This window comes from Hypomesus nipponensis, chromosome 16 (genome assembly GCF_054491055.1).
Source record: "Hypomesus nipponensis isolate SF chromosome 16, ASM5449105v1, whole genome shotgun sequence".
Lineage (NCBI taxonomy): Eukaryota > Metazoa > Chordata > Actinopteri > Osmeriformes > Osmeridae > Hypomesus > Hypomesus nipponensis.
This window is the reverse complement of record NC_140376.1, coordinates 3,674,233-3,684,435: the sequence shown is the minus strand read 5'-3', so window position 1 is coordinate 3,684,435 and position 10,203 is coordinate 3,674,233. Positions and strand designations below refer to the sequence as shown.

Sequence of the window (10,203 nt, the reverse complement as noted above, 5' to 3'; positions counted from 1 at the left end):
AACCTAAATTCAAACTGTATTAGTGATTTTACGAAAGCAAGTAAATTTAACTTCACAAAACACAATTTCTTTGAACCTCATTAGAAAACGGCGAACTGTAATTTCTAAATTATTACCATAGTAATATATTTTTTACAGTAATAAGACGTGACCGGACCTAACCCCTATCCACAGGAGGCGCTACATAAAGCTACAACAAATTCCTCGAAAATAAGCCCTCATTACCCAGCATTCACTGCTAAACAGTCCTTCCGGTTTTTCCGCCATTGTAGTAAGCAGGTAAGACATTTACGGCCCAATTTTAAGATCCCAAAATCCATTAAAAATCACAATGATCAGTGAGGTATCGTCAGATATGCTGTAAGATATGTATAGGAGATATAGTGACAAACACACTAATGTGATATTGCAATGTATCTGTGGGAGAGAAAGTGTTAAATCCAGTCTGAAGTTGATGCGCTTACATGCCTTCGTCAACGAATAAACCCGTATTGTCGCAAGACTTGCTAAAACGTAAATTATAGTTTATTCATATGGTTCCTATGGTAAACCTTTTCGCTGCCGTAGTTGAAATAAATTCCATGTAATTTAAAATGCTTGTCTCATCGGAAGCGTTGACTGGTTAGCTAGCCAGCTCGTTACATTACGTTTAACATGACTAACGCTAATCTCAGTAAATGCTTCTTTTTTAACAGACATGGCTATCAGGTATCCTATGGCCGTGGGCCTTAACAAAGGCCACCCGGTAACAAAGAACGTCACTGCGCCAAAACATGGTCGGAGACGAGGGGTAAGTAGTTCTGCAACATGTTGACGTTTAGATAATAAATCTTGTCAGGCAGGCTGTCATTTAGCAACGGTTCTCCTGCATGCAGAAGTGGGGAGTGCACAGGAGTCCTTGTGGGGCGCCAACGTTACAACCTGACCCCGGTCAGCTGGTCAGTTATTTGTATAATGTATAATCATGGTGCCCCTTCTACCTTTTGCCCTGTTCAGCGCCTGACCAAGCACAGCAAGTTTGTGCGTGACATGATCCGCGAGGTGTGCGGCTTTGCCCCCTACGAGAGGCGTGCCATGGAGTTGCTGAAGGTGTCCAAGGATAAGCGTGCCCTCAAGTTCATCAAGAAGAGGGTAAGAGTGTCTCTCTTCACTGTTAAGGCTACTTTGTTTGGGGCAGGTCCTAGCCAACTTAACACTGGCGTGTATTGAAAGATGCTGTCAGTGCAGTGCCCAAGTGTCACACTGTAATGATGCCGATGATTGCTTTGACAATAATGCTGGCTGACATATGGCTGGCATTGATGCCTTGAAATCAGAAAAATCTGTTGACTGACGTCACACATGAATACAATCAAAATTCATGAACCATCTCTTGATACCCACCTGTCAGACGCATTCTGTAGCGTTTGTCATTACATCAGTGAGAGCTTAGGACTGTGGATGTTGCGTAAATCAGCAGATGTTTGTATTCAAAGCGATGAAATATTGATTATCTTCTGATCTGTCCTCAGATTGGAACTCACATCCGCGCCAAGAGAAAGAGAGAAGAGCTGAGCAACGTACTGGCCGCCATGAGGAAGGCTGCTGCCAAGAAGGATTAAACTATCGTTGGGGCAAATAAATATTTGTATTTCACAAAAGAAATGTTGCCTACCCGTGTTTTGAATTTAAGTTTTACGAGGGCATTGAAGCCTACCAAGATGTGGCATGTTTTGTCAAATATCAAATGGGTTCTACAAAGCCTTCTCCCATAAGTATGAAGTGTTGATTGAGAGGATCATTCACCGGAGTGGAAGTGATGTCATCATTACTGGCCTAGTCATCCGGAACTAAAGTAGAGCAGGTGGCTGAAGTCCAGGGTGTCAAGTATCGGTCATTAACTGAATTTAAGAACACCAGTCTCACCTTTTGAACAAAAACAGCTTCTAATGCCAAAAATCACAAAGCCATAATTTATGAAATCTCTTATGGCCATCTACATGTTAGCACCTGTCACAAATGATTTTAGTTCCAGTAACCAAACTGACACACATTTAAACCATAGTCAGGCATTTACAGCAGTTATATATAATGTCATACATGTTTGATAGATACAAAAAAAAAAATCTGTAAAGTCTAGGCTGCGTGGCAGCAAGGTCATAATCCCAACTGGTGATGGATGGTGGATCTTCACTGGTCCTGAAATGTTAGTCCTCTGAGGCCCACCAAGCTCTGTTCTGCTATGAGGTCCAGTCTTCTGAAGAACTCGCACGTTCCCATAGAGTGTCGTACAGTGCCCACTAAATGGTGTGCTTGTCAATCATCTACACAACCTCATCTCTCGTGGTCTGCCCTTCAGCCCCCAGCAGCAGAGGGAGAGTTTCCCGACAGTCTCAGTGTCTCTATCTCCTGGTCACTGCTGGGGGAACGCAATGCTGAACAGCTTGCTGTAGTGATCTACAAAGTGCACCTCCAGGCCCTCTGTGATGAAGTCTGGCAGGTCCGAGAAGTCCTTCTTGTTTTCTGCGGGCAGGATGAGGCAGGTGACGCCGGCACGCTTTGCCTGGAGGAGCAAACAGACAGTACAGGGACTTAACACACAATGTACACGAGAGGTAGCCTGGGTGGAGCCAAACTTAACCCCGCAAATGTGTAGATTCTGCCATCGAGTCTTTTTTAGAAGACATCGACAGCGCATTAATTTTGAAAGAGGAACAGAGAAACGCGATCGAGGCATTTGTCGATGGAAAATATGCCATCCTTCCTACGGGTAACAGTTAACATACTGACGTTGCTCTGATTGGTTGTAGGTCTATCCATTTGAGCAAAGAGGCATTTTTTTTCAGGGTTCGAATGAAACACGCCCCATACTCACAGCCCAACGGAGCGATATCAGACTCCTATTCTGACTACACTTATGAGTATGACAACGTCAGGCTACACAAGAGGCTAACACAGGGTAGGAACACACTGAAGTAACTGTACTACATGTTGTACTACATATCAGGGGGTCTATTCTGTGTCTGTGCTGTTGGCTGACTCACGGCGATGGTCTTCTCCTTGATGCCCCCGACAGGCAGGATCTTTCCGGTCAGCGACAGCTCCCCGGTCATCGCCACGTTCTGACGCACCGGCGTGTTGGTTGCCAGGGACAACAGCGCCGTGACGATAGTACAGCCGGCGCTCGGACCATCCTTGGGAGTGGCTCCCTGGAAACGACATCACAACGTCAAAAATACAACCTTCACAATTCATTGCCAACAGTTGACTTTATTCATGACTATATTTGGGACTGCATGCAATTTGTAATGTGATTGTACTTAGGTGATTACGTTTTCCCTTATTTTTCCTACCAACTGTTACTGGAGGTTTAAATAAAGTTTACAGAAACAAATGGAAGGGTCCCCTCACCTCAGGTACATGCAGGTGCATGTGGGACTCGGCCAGGAAAGTGTTGTCTGGTTGCTGTTTCATGAGGAAGGCTCTGGCAAAGGTGAAGGCAATCTTGGCACTCTCCTTCATCACGTCTCCCAGCTGCCCCGTCAGTTCCAGGGTGCCCTCCCGAGGCCCGTCCTTACCAACCGTAGCATCCCGGGGGCGCCGCAGAGAAGTCTCGATAAACAGGGTTGATCCACCTGGAGGAGGAGGGCGAAGGCAGAGAGATAGGCAGAGCTCTTACAACCTCATATCCTGGTAGAAAGGTGCCTTTGAGCCAAGGGAGCCAAGCCCCCTTTATTTGGTGGGGGGGGGGGGGGGGGGGAGTTAAGGGCTGTTTTAGAAAGTTCCAGACATACCCATGGCAGTCCAGGCCAGGCCCATCACCACGCCCGCCGGTGTGACATCATACATCCGATCCACAGTGAAGATCGGCTTGCCCACATAGTCCTGCAAGTTGCTGGGAGTAATCTCAACCTCTGTGTCCTCCCCGTTTACAATACGGAATGCCACCTTCCGGAACACCTGGACACAGAATCAGACATGCCATCAGTGTTTTGTTTTTAAAATCACACACACGATTTAAAAAACAAATGATGGATTTCTATAACTTTCCCAATGCACAGATTTGGGCCAAAATCCAAGTTTAAAGAATGGAGCAGTACCTTCTCCACTTGCTTCTGGAGGTTCCTGACCCCAGACTCCCTGCAGTACTGTTTGATGAGCACGTTCAGAGCCTCGGAGGAGATGGCGGTCTTTTCCTCAGTCAGGCCACACTGAGCCCTCAGCTGGGGCACCAGGTACCTCTGGAGGAGAAGACAGGCACCATCAGTCACACAGGAAACATACAATGTCATGTCCTTTATAAAGTAAGTCAGGGAGGGAGTCAGATGGCTGAGCAGTGAGGGAGTCGGGCTAGTAATCAGAAGGTTGCCGGATCGGTTCCCTGCCGTTCACAATGACGTTGTGTCCTTGGGCAAGGCACTTCATCCTACTTGCCTCGGGGGGAATGTCCCTGTATTTACTGTAAGTCGCTCTGGATAAGAGCGTCTGCTAAATGGCTAAATGTAAGTATTTATTTAATAGAATGTTTAACTAAAGCGACAAAGGCAGGGATTTGAACCTTCTTGATCTGTAGTCACAATGCTCTATCCCTGTGGCCATTCACCCTAGATTGAGTCTAACAGTACAGAAAGCCTATCAGACTAGGACTTGTGTTGCAGTACCTCAGCGATGGCTAACTTCTCCTGGGCCACGTATCCAGACACGTTGATCATCTCCATGCGGTCTCTGAGTGGCTCTGGGATGGTGTCCGTCACGTTAGCCGTACAAATGAACAGCACCTGGAGGGAGGAGGGGAGGGATTTAAGTGAGTCAGGTGGAGTCAGGAGTCAGGTGGCTGAGCGGTTTGGGAATTGGGCTCGTAACCAGAAGGTCGCTGGTTCGATTCCTGGCCGTGCCAAATGACGTTGTGTCCTTGGGCAAGGCACTTCACCCTATTTGCCTCGGGGGGAATGTCCATGTACTTACTGTAAGTCGTTCTGGATAAGAGCGTCTGCTAAATGACTAAATAAATGTAAATGTGAACGGACATCCACTTGGTCTGAAACCCCAGGTGTAATAACAGACGACAGGTCGGACCCATCTCACACATACCTTGGACAGATCGACAGGCACGTCCAGGTAGTGGTCCACAAAGTTGTAGTTCTGTTCCGGGTCCAACAGCTCCAACAGCGCGGACGACGGGTCGCCCTGGTAACCACGTCCAATCTTATCCACCTACGACGACAGGAGAACGGTCGGTCACCAACCGTGCGCATGATCATCACCACGACAACAGTTCACGGACGGCAATATTCACCTCGTCTATGAGAACCAGAGGGTTTTCGGTCTTGGTCTTCTTTAGGCATTGAATGATCTTCCCAGGCATGGCACCAACATAAGTTCTCCTGTTTATAGGTAGAGAAAGAGAGATGGCGTAAGCCTTCATACCATTCTGAAGAACAGTGAACGGATTGTTATAGTGTCCCGTGTCAACTTGGGGGTTAGTGATGACCGCTGAGACCCCACCTGTGACCTTTGATCTCTGCCACGTCTGTCATGCCCCCCACACTGAAGCGGAAGTACTCTCTGTTGAGAGCCCGGGCGATGGAACGGGCGATGCTGGTCTTGCCCACTCCTGGGGGGCCGTAGAAACACAGGATCTTCCCCTGGGTGGAGCCTCGCAGCTGGCTCACTGCTATGAACTCCTACAGTGGGGGGGGGGGGGTAGAGGATGAGGGGGAAGAGAGAGAACAAGGATAAAAAGATCCAGGTTGTTTCGTTTTTTTTTTGTGAGGGATTAGCCCAGATTAACAACAATGCAGGCCTTGCAGTTCCAGTTCGCCAAAAGGCTTAGGACCAGCATTTCCAGGAAAACAGAAAATTCCACCATACTTTCCCAGGTCAAGTACAATGCTTTGGGGAGGTTAGCCAATGTTGGATTTAGCAAAGGCAAACACAACTCAGTTTTGGTTTGCGTGTAAGCAACTATAACAATCCCTACTGTTGCTGCTCACCAGGATGCGCTTTTTAACTTCATCCATCCCATAATGATCCTCCTCCAGCACCTCCTTGGCACGGCCAAGCGCCATGTTCTCCTCACTGTTGGTGCCCCATGGCATGGAAGTGAGCCAATCCAGGTAATTACGAGTCACGCTGCACACAAGGAGTAGCACATTAACTCAACCGACACTATTAGACAAGAACACAACACTGTGAGATCAGTCACGGCAACAGCCATCGCAGAACGACAGAGCACCAGCCCAGATAGTGCGGTCGAGTAATCGGTCGATCGCAAAAGCTCCTTCAGGAGACCCTAGCCAATGAGAGAGCTGCATCAGTAAAGGCCCTTGCACACTGAGTGCAAAATGTTCGCATGCGGGTTTTTTTTCCATAATCGAAAGCCTCAAAAATTTGGTGGCTCCGAGTTGCCCAAAAACCTATCAAAATGCTGGCTATGGATGCAAAAAATAACTCAGAAAATAGAACCCGATTCAAATTATCTTTTGACGGATTAAAGTTTTCTGAGGCAGTGTGTAAGCGCGATTGACATAACGTGAGGTCGTTTTTTTTTTTTTTTACGTGCAAACATTTCGGACACCAATTTCAGACTCCAAAGGGTTTCCAAGGGCCTTAAGGGACTAACTTGAACTCAGAAGAGTGGTTGTCCAGCAGGTTGAGCTTGGTGAGCTCCTCATTGATGACGTCCATGATGTGCTGCGGCACGGTGCGGCCCTTCAGACGCTCGCGGAACTTCTCCTCAATGGCGTCCTTGTCCTCCTTCTCCAGGCCAAGCTCCTTCTTGATGATCTTCAGCTGCTCCTGCAGCAGGTACTTCCTGTGTGTCAGCTTGATCTTCTCCTCCACCTGAAGAGGAAAGACAGGTCAGAGGTCAACCATACCCACACTCTTACAATGAGACTGAGAGACATACTTGGGAGACAGCAAACGGGGTCAGAGGTCACTAAATAGGCCTACAGTAAGTCAACGGGATCTGGTACGCCTTGCTTGGTCTACGGAGTTGCAGCAAATGAACTGGCCCAAGGCTTGAGTGCAAGGATAAATGAACATCAGCAACAACCAGGAATACGCAAACTGGTGAGGAACTTACCTCCCTGCCCAGACGCTGCTGAAGTTTACTGAGCTCATATTCCTTCTTCAGTAGCGACAGGGCTTTGTACAGACGTTTGGGGATCTGCGGAGCGCACAGGGAAATATCGCGTGGGTCACATGACACAACAGGCTGACACCACAGACTCAACATGGGCGTCGTCGTTCGAAACCCCGCCCACTTACATTCGTCTCTTCGAGGACGTCCTGCAGCTCGTGTGACTCCGCCCCCGTCAGAGCGGCGCCCATGTCGCTGAGGTAGATGGGGTTGTCGACGACTCTCTGCCCCGCCTGCATCATCTGCAGAACAGACTCCCTAGAGACAGACGTGTCAACTCATCATAAGACATTTGAGATATAGATTCTCACACTCACTAAGAAAAAAAAAAGAAGAAAAAAAAGAAGGAAAAAAAAGTGTCCCCACCTGTACAGCGGATTGAGGGCGATGATGTCACGGATTGTTTTGACGATCTCTGCCGTCAGGGCCTGGAGACAGGACAAAGTGTGCGAATGACGTGACAAGCAACACGAGAAGCACCATCGAATTGCGACGCAACACAGGAAGTGAAACCCCGGGGGGGGGGGGGGGGTCGAGGGGGTCGACCTTTGTACCTTGACCTCCTCCGTGACCTCAAACTGCTCGTGGACCACGTTGTCCACCTCCACCATTAGAATGTCCGAGGAGGCCAGCGGGACGACCTCCGGCAACAGGTCCGCCTCCAGCACGTTCTCCTCCATCGCCTCGGCTGACGAGGCAGCCGAGTCCTTGCGTGGGCGTTTGGGTTTCCTGCGCGGCGGTTTGGGCTGTTGCCCCGCCCCCTCTGCCTCGGCTACAGGCGTGGGTTCGTCTGGCTCCACCTCCAGCTGCTTGGTGATGCGAATCCTAGATGAGGAGACAAGGGAGAGGTGGTGTCCCTCGAGTGCTCTACATACAATCCTTACAATATCTCCAGCTCAGTGACTGCTAGTAAATTGCTGAGGTTCACGTTATACTGACAGGTTTCCACCTGGTTGCTTGGACCCATCCCTCCCTCTCAGATCCAAGATAGGTGGGAGGAAGGGAGAGCTCGTCTTGGGTGTTAAACAGGGCTACTCTGGCAGTGAAGAGGTTAAGATTCTCTGAGGTGTTGGGTTCTCCGTACCTTCGATGGCCCATGACTATCATCCTCAGCTTGTCTCCCAAGTCCTGCATCTCATGGATCTGGACGAAGGTGCCGGTGTTATAGATGGCATCCAGACTCTCCACCATGTCAGACTCATTACTGAGAGAGAGAGAGTCACAGAGAGTCACAGAGAGTCACAGAGAGAGAGAGAGAGAGAGAGAGAGAGAGAGAGAGAGAGAGAGAGAGAGAGAGAGAGAGAGAGAGAGAGAGAGAGAGAGACAGAGAGTCACAGAGAGTCACAGAGAGTCACAGAGAGTCAGAGAGTCAGAGAGAGAGAGAGAGAGAGAGAGAGAGAGAGAGAGAGAGAGAGAGAGAGAGAGAGAGAGAGAGAGAGAGAGAGAGAGAGAGAGAGAGAGAGAGAGAGAGAGAGAGAGACAGAGAGAGAGACATAGAAAAAAAGAGAGGTACAGAGAGAGAAGACAGGAAGTTAGAGAGCGAGGGGGGGGGTAGGAGGAGGAGATAAATGTAGAGAAAGACAGGGTTAAAGGCAGAGCAGAGATAAAGTAAAAAGCATTACACAGGAAATGCCTGATCAAGAAGATAGGTTCTCAACGACATGGAAGGTAACATAAGGTTCTCTTACCTGTCGTCTTTCTTCAAGAACACCCCGGCGTATGGCTGGGCCAATCGGACTCTGCGCCTCAGCAGATCCATCAGCTGCTTATTCTTCACCTAGATACACACGATTGGATGAGGGGGGGGGGGTGAATGGTAAACATAAATACTATTGGAACCTTTTTTTTTTGAGTGTGGGGTTGAAATTCAAATCCGTATTCAAACAATTTTTTTATCTGTATCTACAACATTCTCTACTCTAGGGCAGAATAACATTTTCTGTTACATTGGAAAAACATCGATGGCGCAAGGACGTGAATGCGAGGGTCATGAACCCCTGGCTGATGAAATAAGCAGCAACAGGCTGCTTCTAAAAAGGATTTCAACTGTCATGTAATCAATCAAAGCTGATATTAAACAAGAAGCATGAGTGTATATGCCTCCTTGTAATGAACAGATTCACCCGTCTTCTGTTGAGGGGCCTGTGTCTGAAGGCTACTCTGACAGATGATGTTATTGCATCATCCGTATGTCCTTGTAGACCAAGCAGCGGTTGCTAGCTTACCTCGATTATCTTGATGAACCTCGGGAAAACCGGGTTTCTACTGACGGCGATCAGTGGCACGTTGGGAAAAACTTCCGGCACAAGCATGGGGGTGAGAGCTGTCATTTGGGGAGAGTTGTATGGGATTCCTCCGTCGCCCCCTGACTCGTCTCCCCCAGACCCGGAGTTCTCCGACCCATCATCCCCCGAAAACCCGGCACCACTGCCTTTGTTGCCAAACAACCTCCGATGATCAGAGTGGAACGGTGAAGCCGAATTCAAAACTTGCCTCTCGGCGGCGAAGACACTGGTAGCCCTTGCCCATCGGTTCAGCTTGGCGAGCCTTCCAGCTCCTGTCATTGATGGAATAACGTTACCAAAGCCGCCGTTGCATAAGGGTTTTCTAAGAGTAGAATAAGAGCGTTTAGCCACCAGTCCAGTCCAGCTAGACGTCTCGTTCACCAGAGACCGAACAGCCCCAGTTGCAAACATACTGGAGTAATTTTTCGAAACAATTGCCCCTTTTTTGTACGAGTACTTGCAAGCACCAAGCATTCTCATGCAGGTGGCCATGTTGAATCTCGAGCTTTCTATAGCAGCACATGACTTCTTCCGGCAGGGTTTGATTACGACAGAGGCCTCATCTCCACCTCCCACAATATCCAGCAACGAGCGTCAGACTGAACCGTCAGTCACTACTTTACTCAACTGAATACTACCGGTGACACTTCATTACTACTGTTGATACTTCATTCATATATTTTTTCTAAAGCATAGAGAACATGACATACTTTACAAATTGTTTAATTAATCAATATGCAAAAAATAGTACAATTATTAACTTGACTTAACTTGACTTTAGACTTTAGAAAATAA

The 10,203-nt window shown here is 48.2% G+C and overlaps 2 protein-coding genes across 2 annotated transcripts; one reads left to right on the top strand and one right to left on the bottom strand.

Annotated features, from left to right (window-relative positions):
- Positions 1 to 161: 161 nt before the first annotated feature.
- rpl36 (ribosomal protein L36) lies at positions 162 to 1,644 on the top strand. Its single transcript, XM_084675559.1, has 4 exons — positions 162 to 279; positions 696 to 790; positions 997 to 1,131; positions 1,512 to 1,644. The coding sequence occupies exons 2-4, from the start codon at positions 698 to 700 to the stop codon at positions 1,599 to 1,601; spliced, it is 318 nt and encodes a 105-aa protein (XP_084531685.1). The 5' UTR covers positions 162 to 279; positions 696 to 697; the 3' UTR covers positions 1,602 to 1,644.
- Positions 1,645 to 2,032: 388 nt separating this feature from the next.
- lonp1 (lon peptidase 1, mitochondrial) lies at positions 2,033 to 9,927 on the bottom strand. Its single transcript, XM_084675557.1, has 18 exons — positions 9,349 to 9,927; positions 8,812 to 8,900; positions 8,208 to 8,327; positions 7,678 to 7,948; positions 7,490 to 7,551; positions 7,252 to 7,381; positions 7,067 to 7,150; positions 6,602 to 6,822; positions 5,973 to 6,111; positions 5,485 to 5,663; positions 5,276 to 5,363; positions 5,071 to 5,193; positions 4,641 to 4,757; positions 4,080 to 4,220; positions 3,774 to 3,939; positions 3,391 to 3,614; positions 3,024 to 3,188; positions 2,033 to 2,542 (listed from the first exon to the last, which is right to left on the bottom strand). The coding sequence occupies exons 1-18, from the start codon at positions 9,898 to 9,900 to the stop codon at positions 2,393 to 2,395; spliced, it is 3,021 nt and encodes a 1,006-aa protein (XP_084531683.1). The 5' UTR covers positions 9,901 to 9,927; the 3' UTR covers positions 2,033 to 2,392.
- Between the last annotated feature and the right edge of the window lie 276 nt (positions 9,928 to 10,203).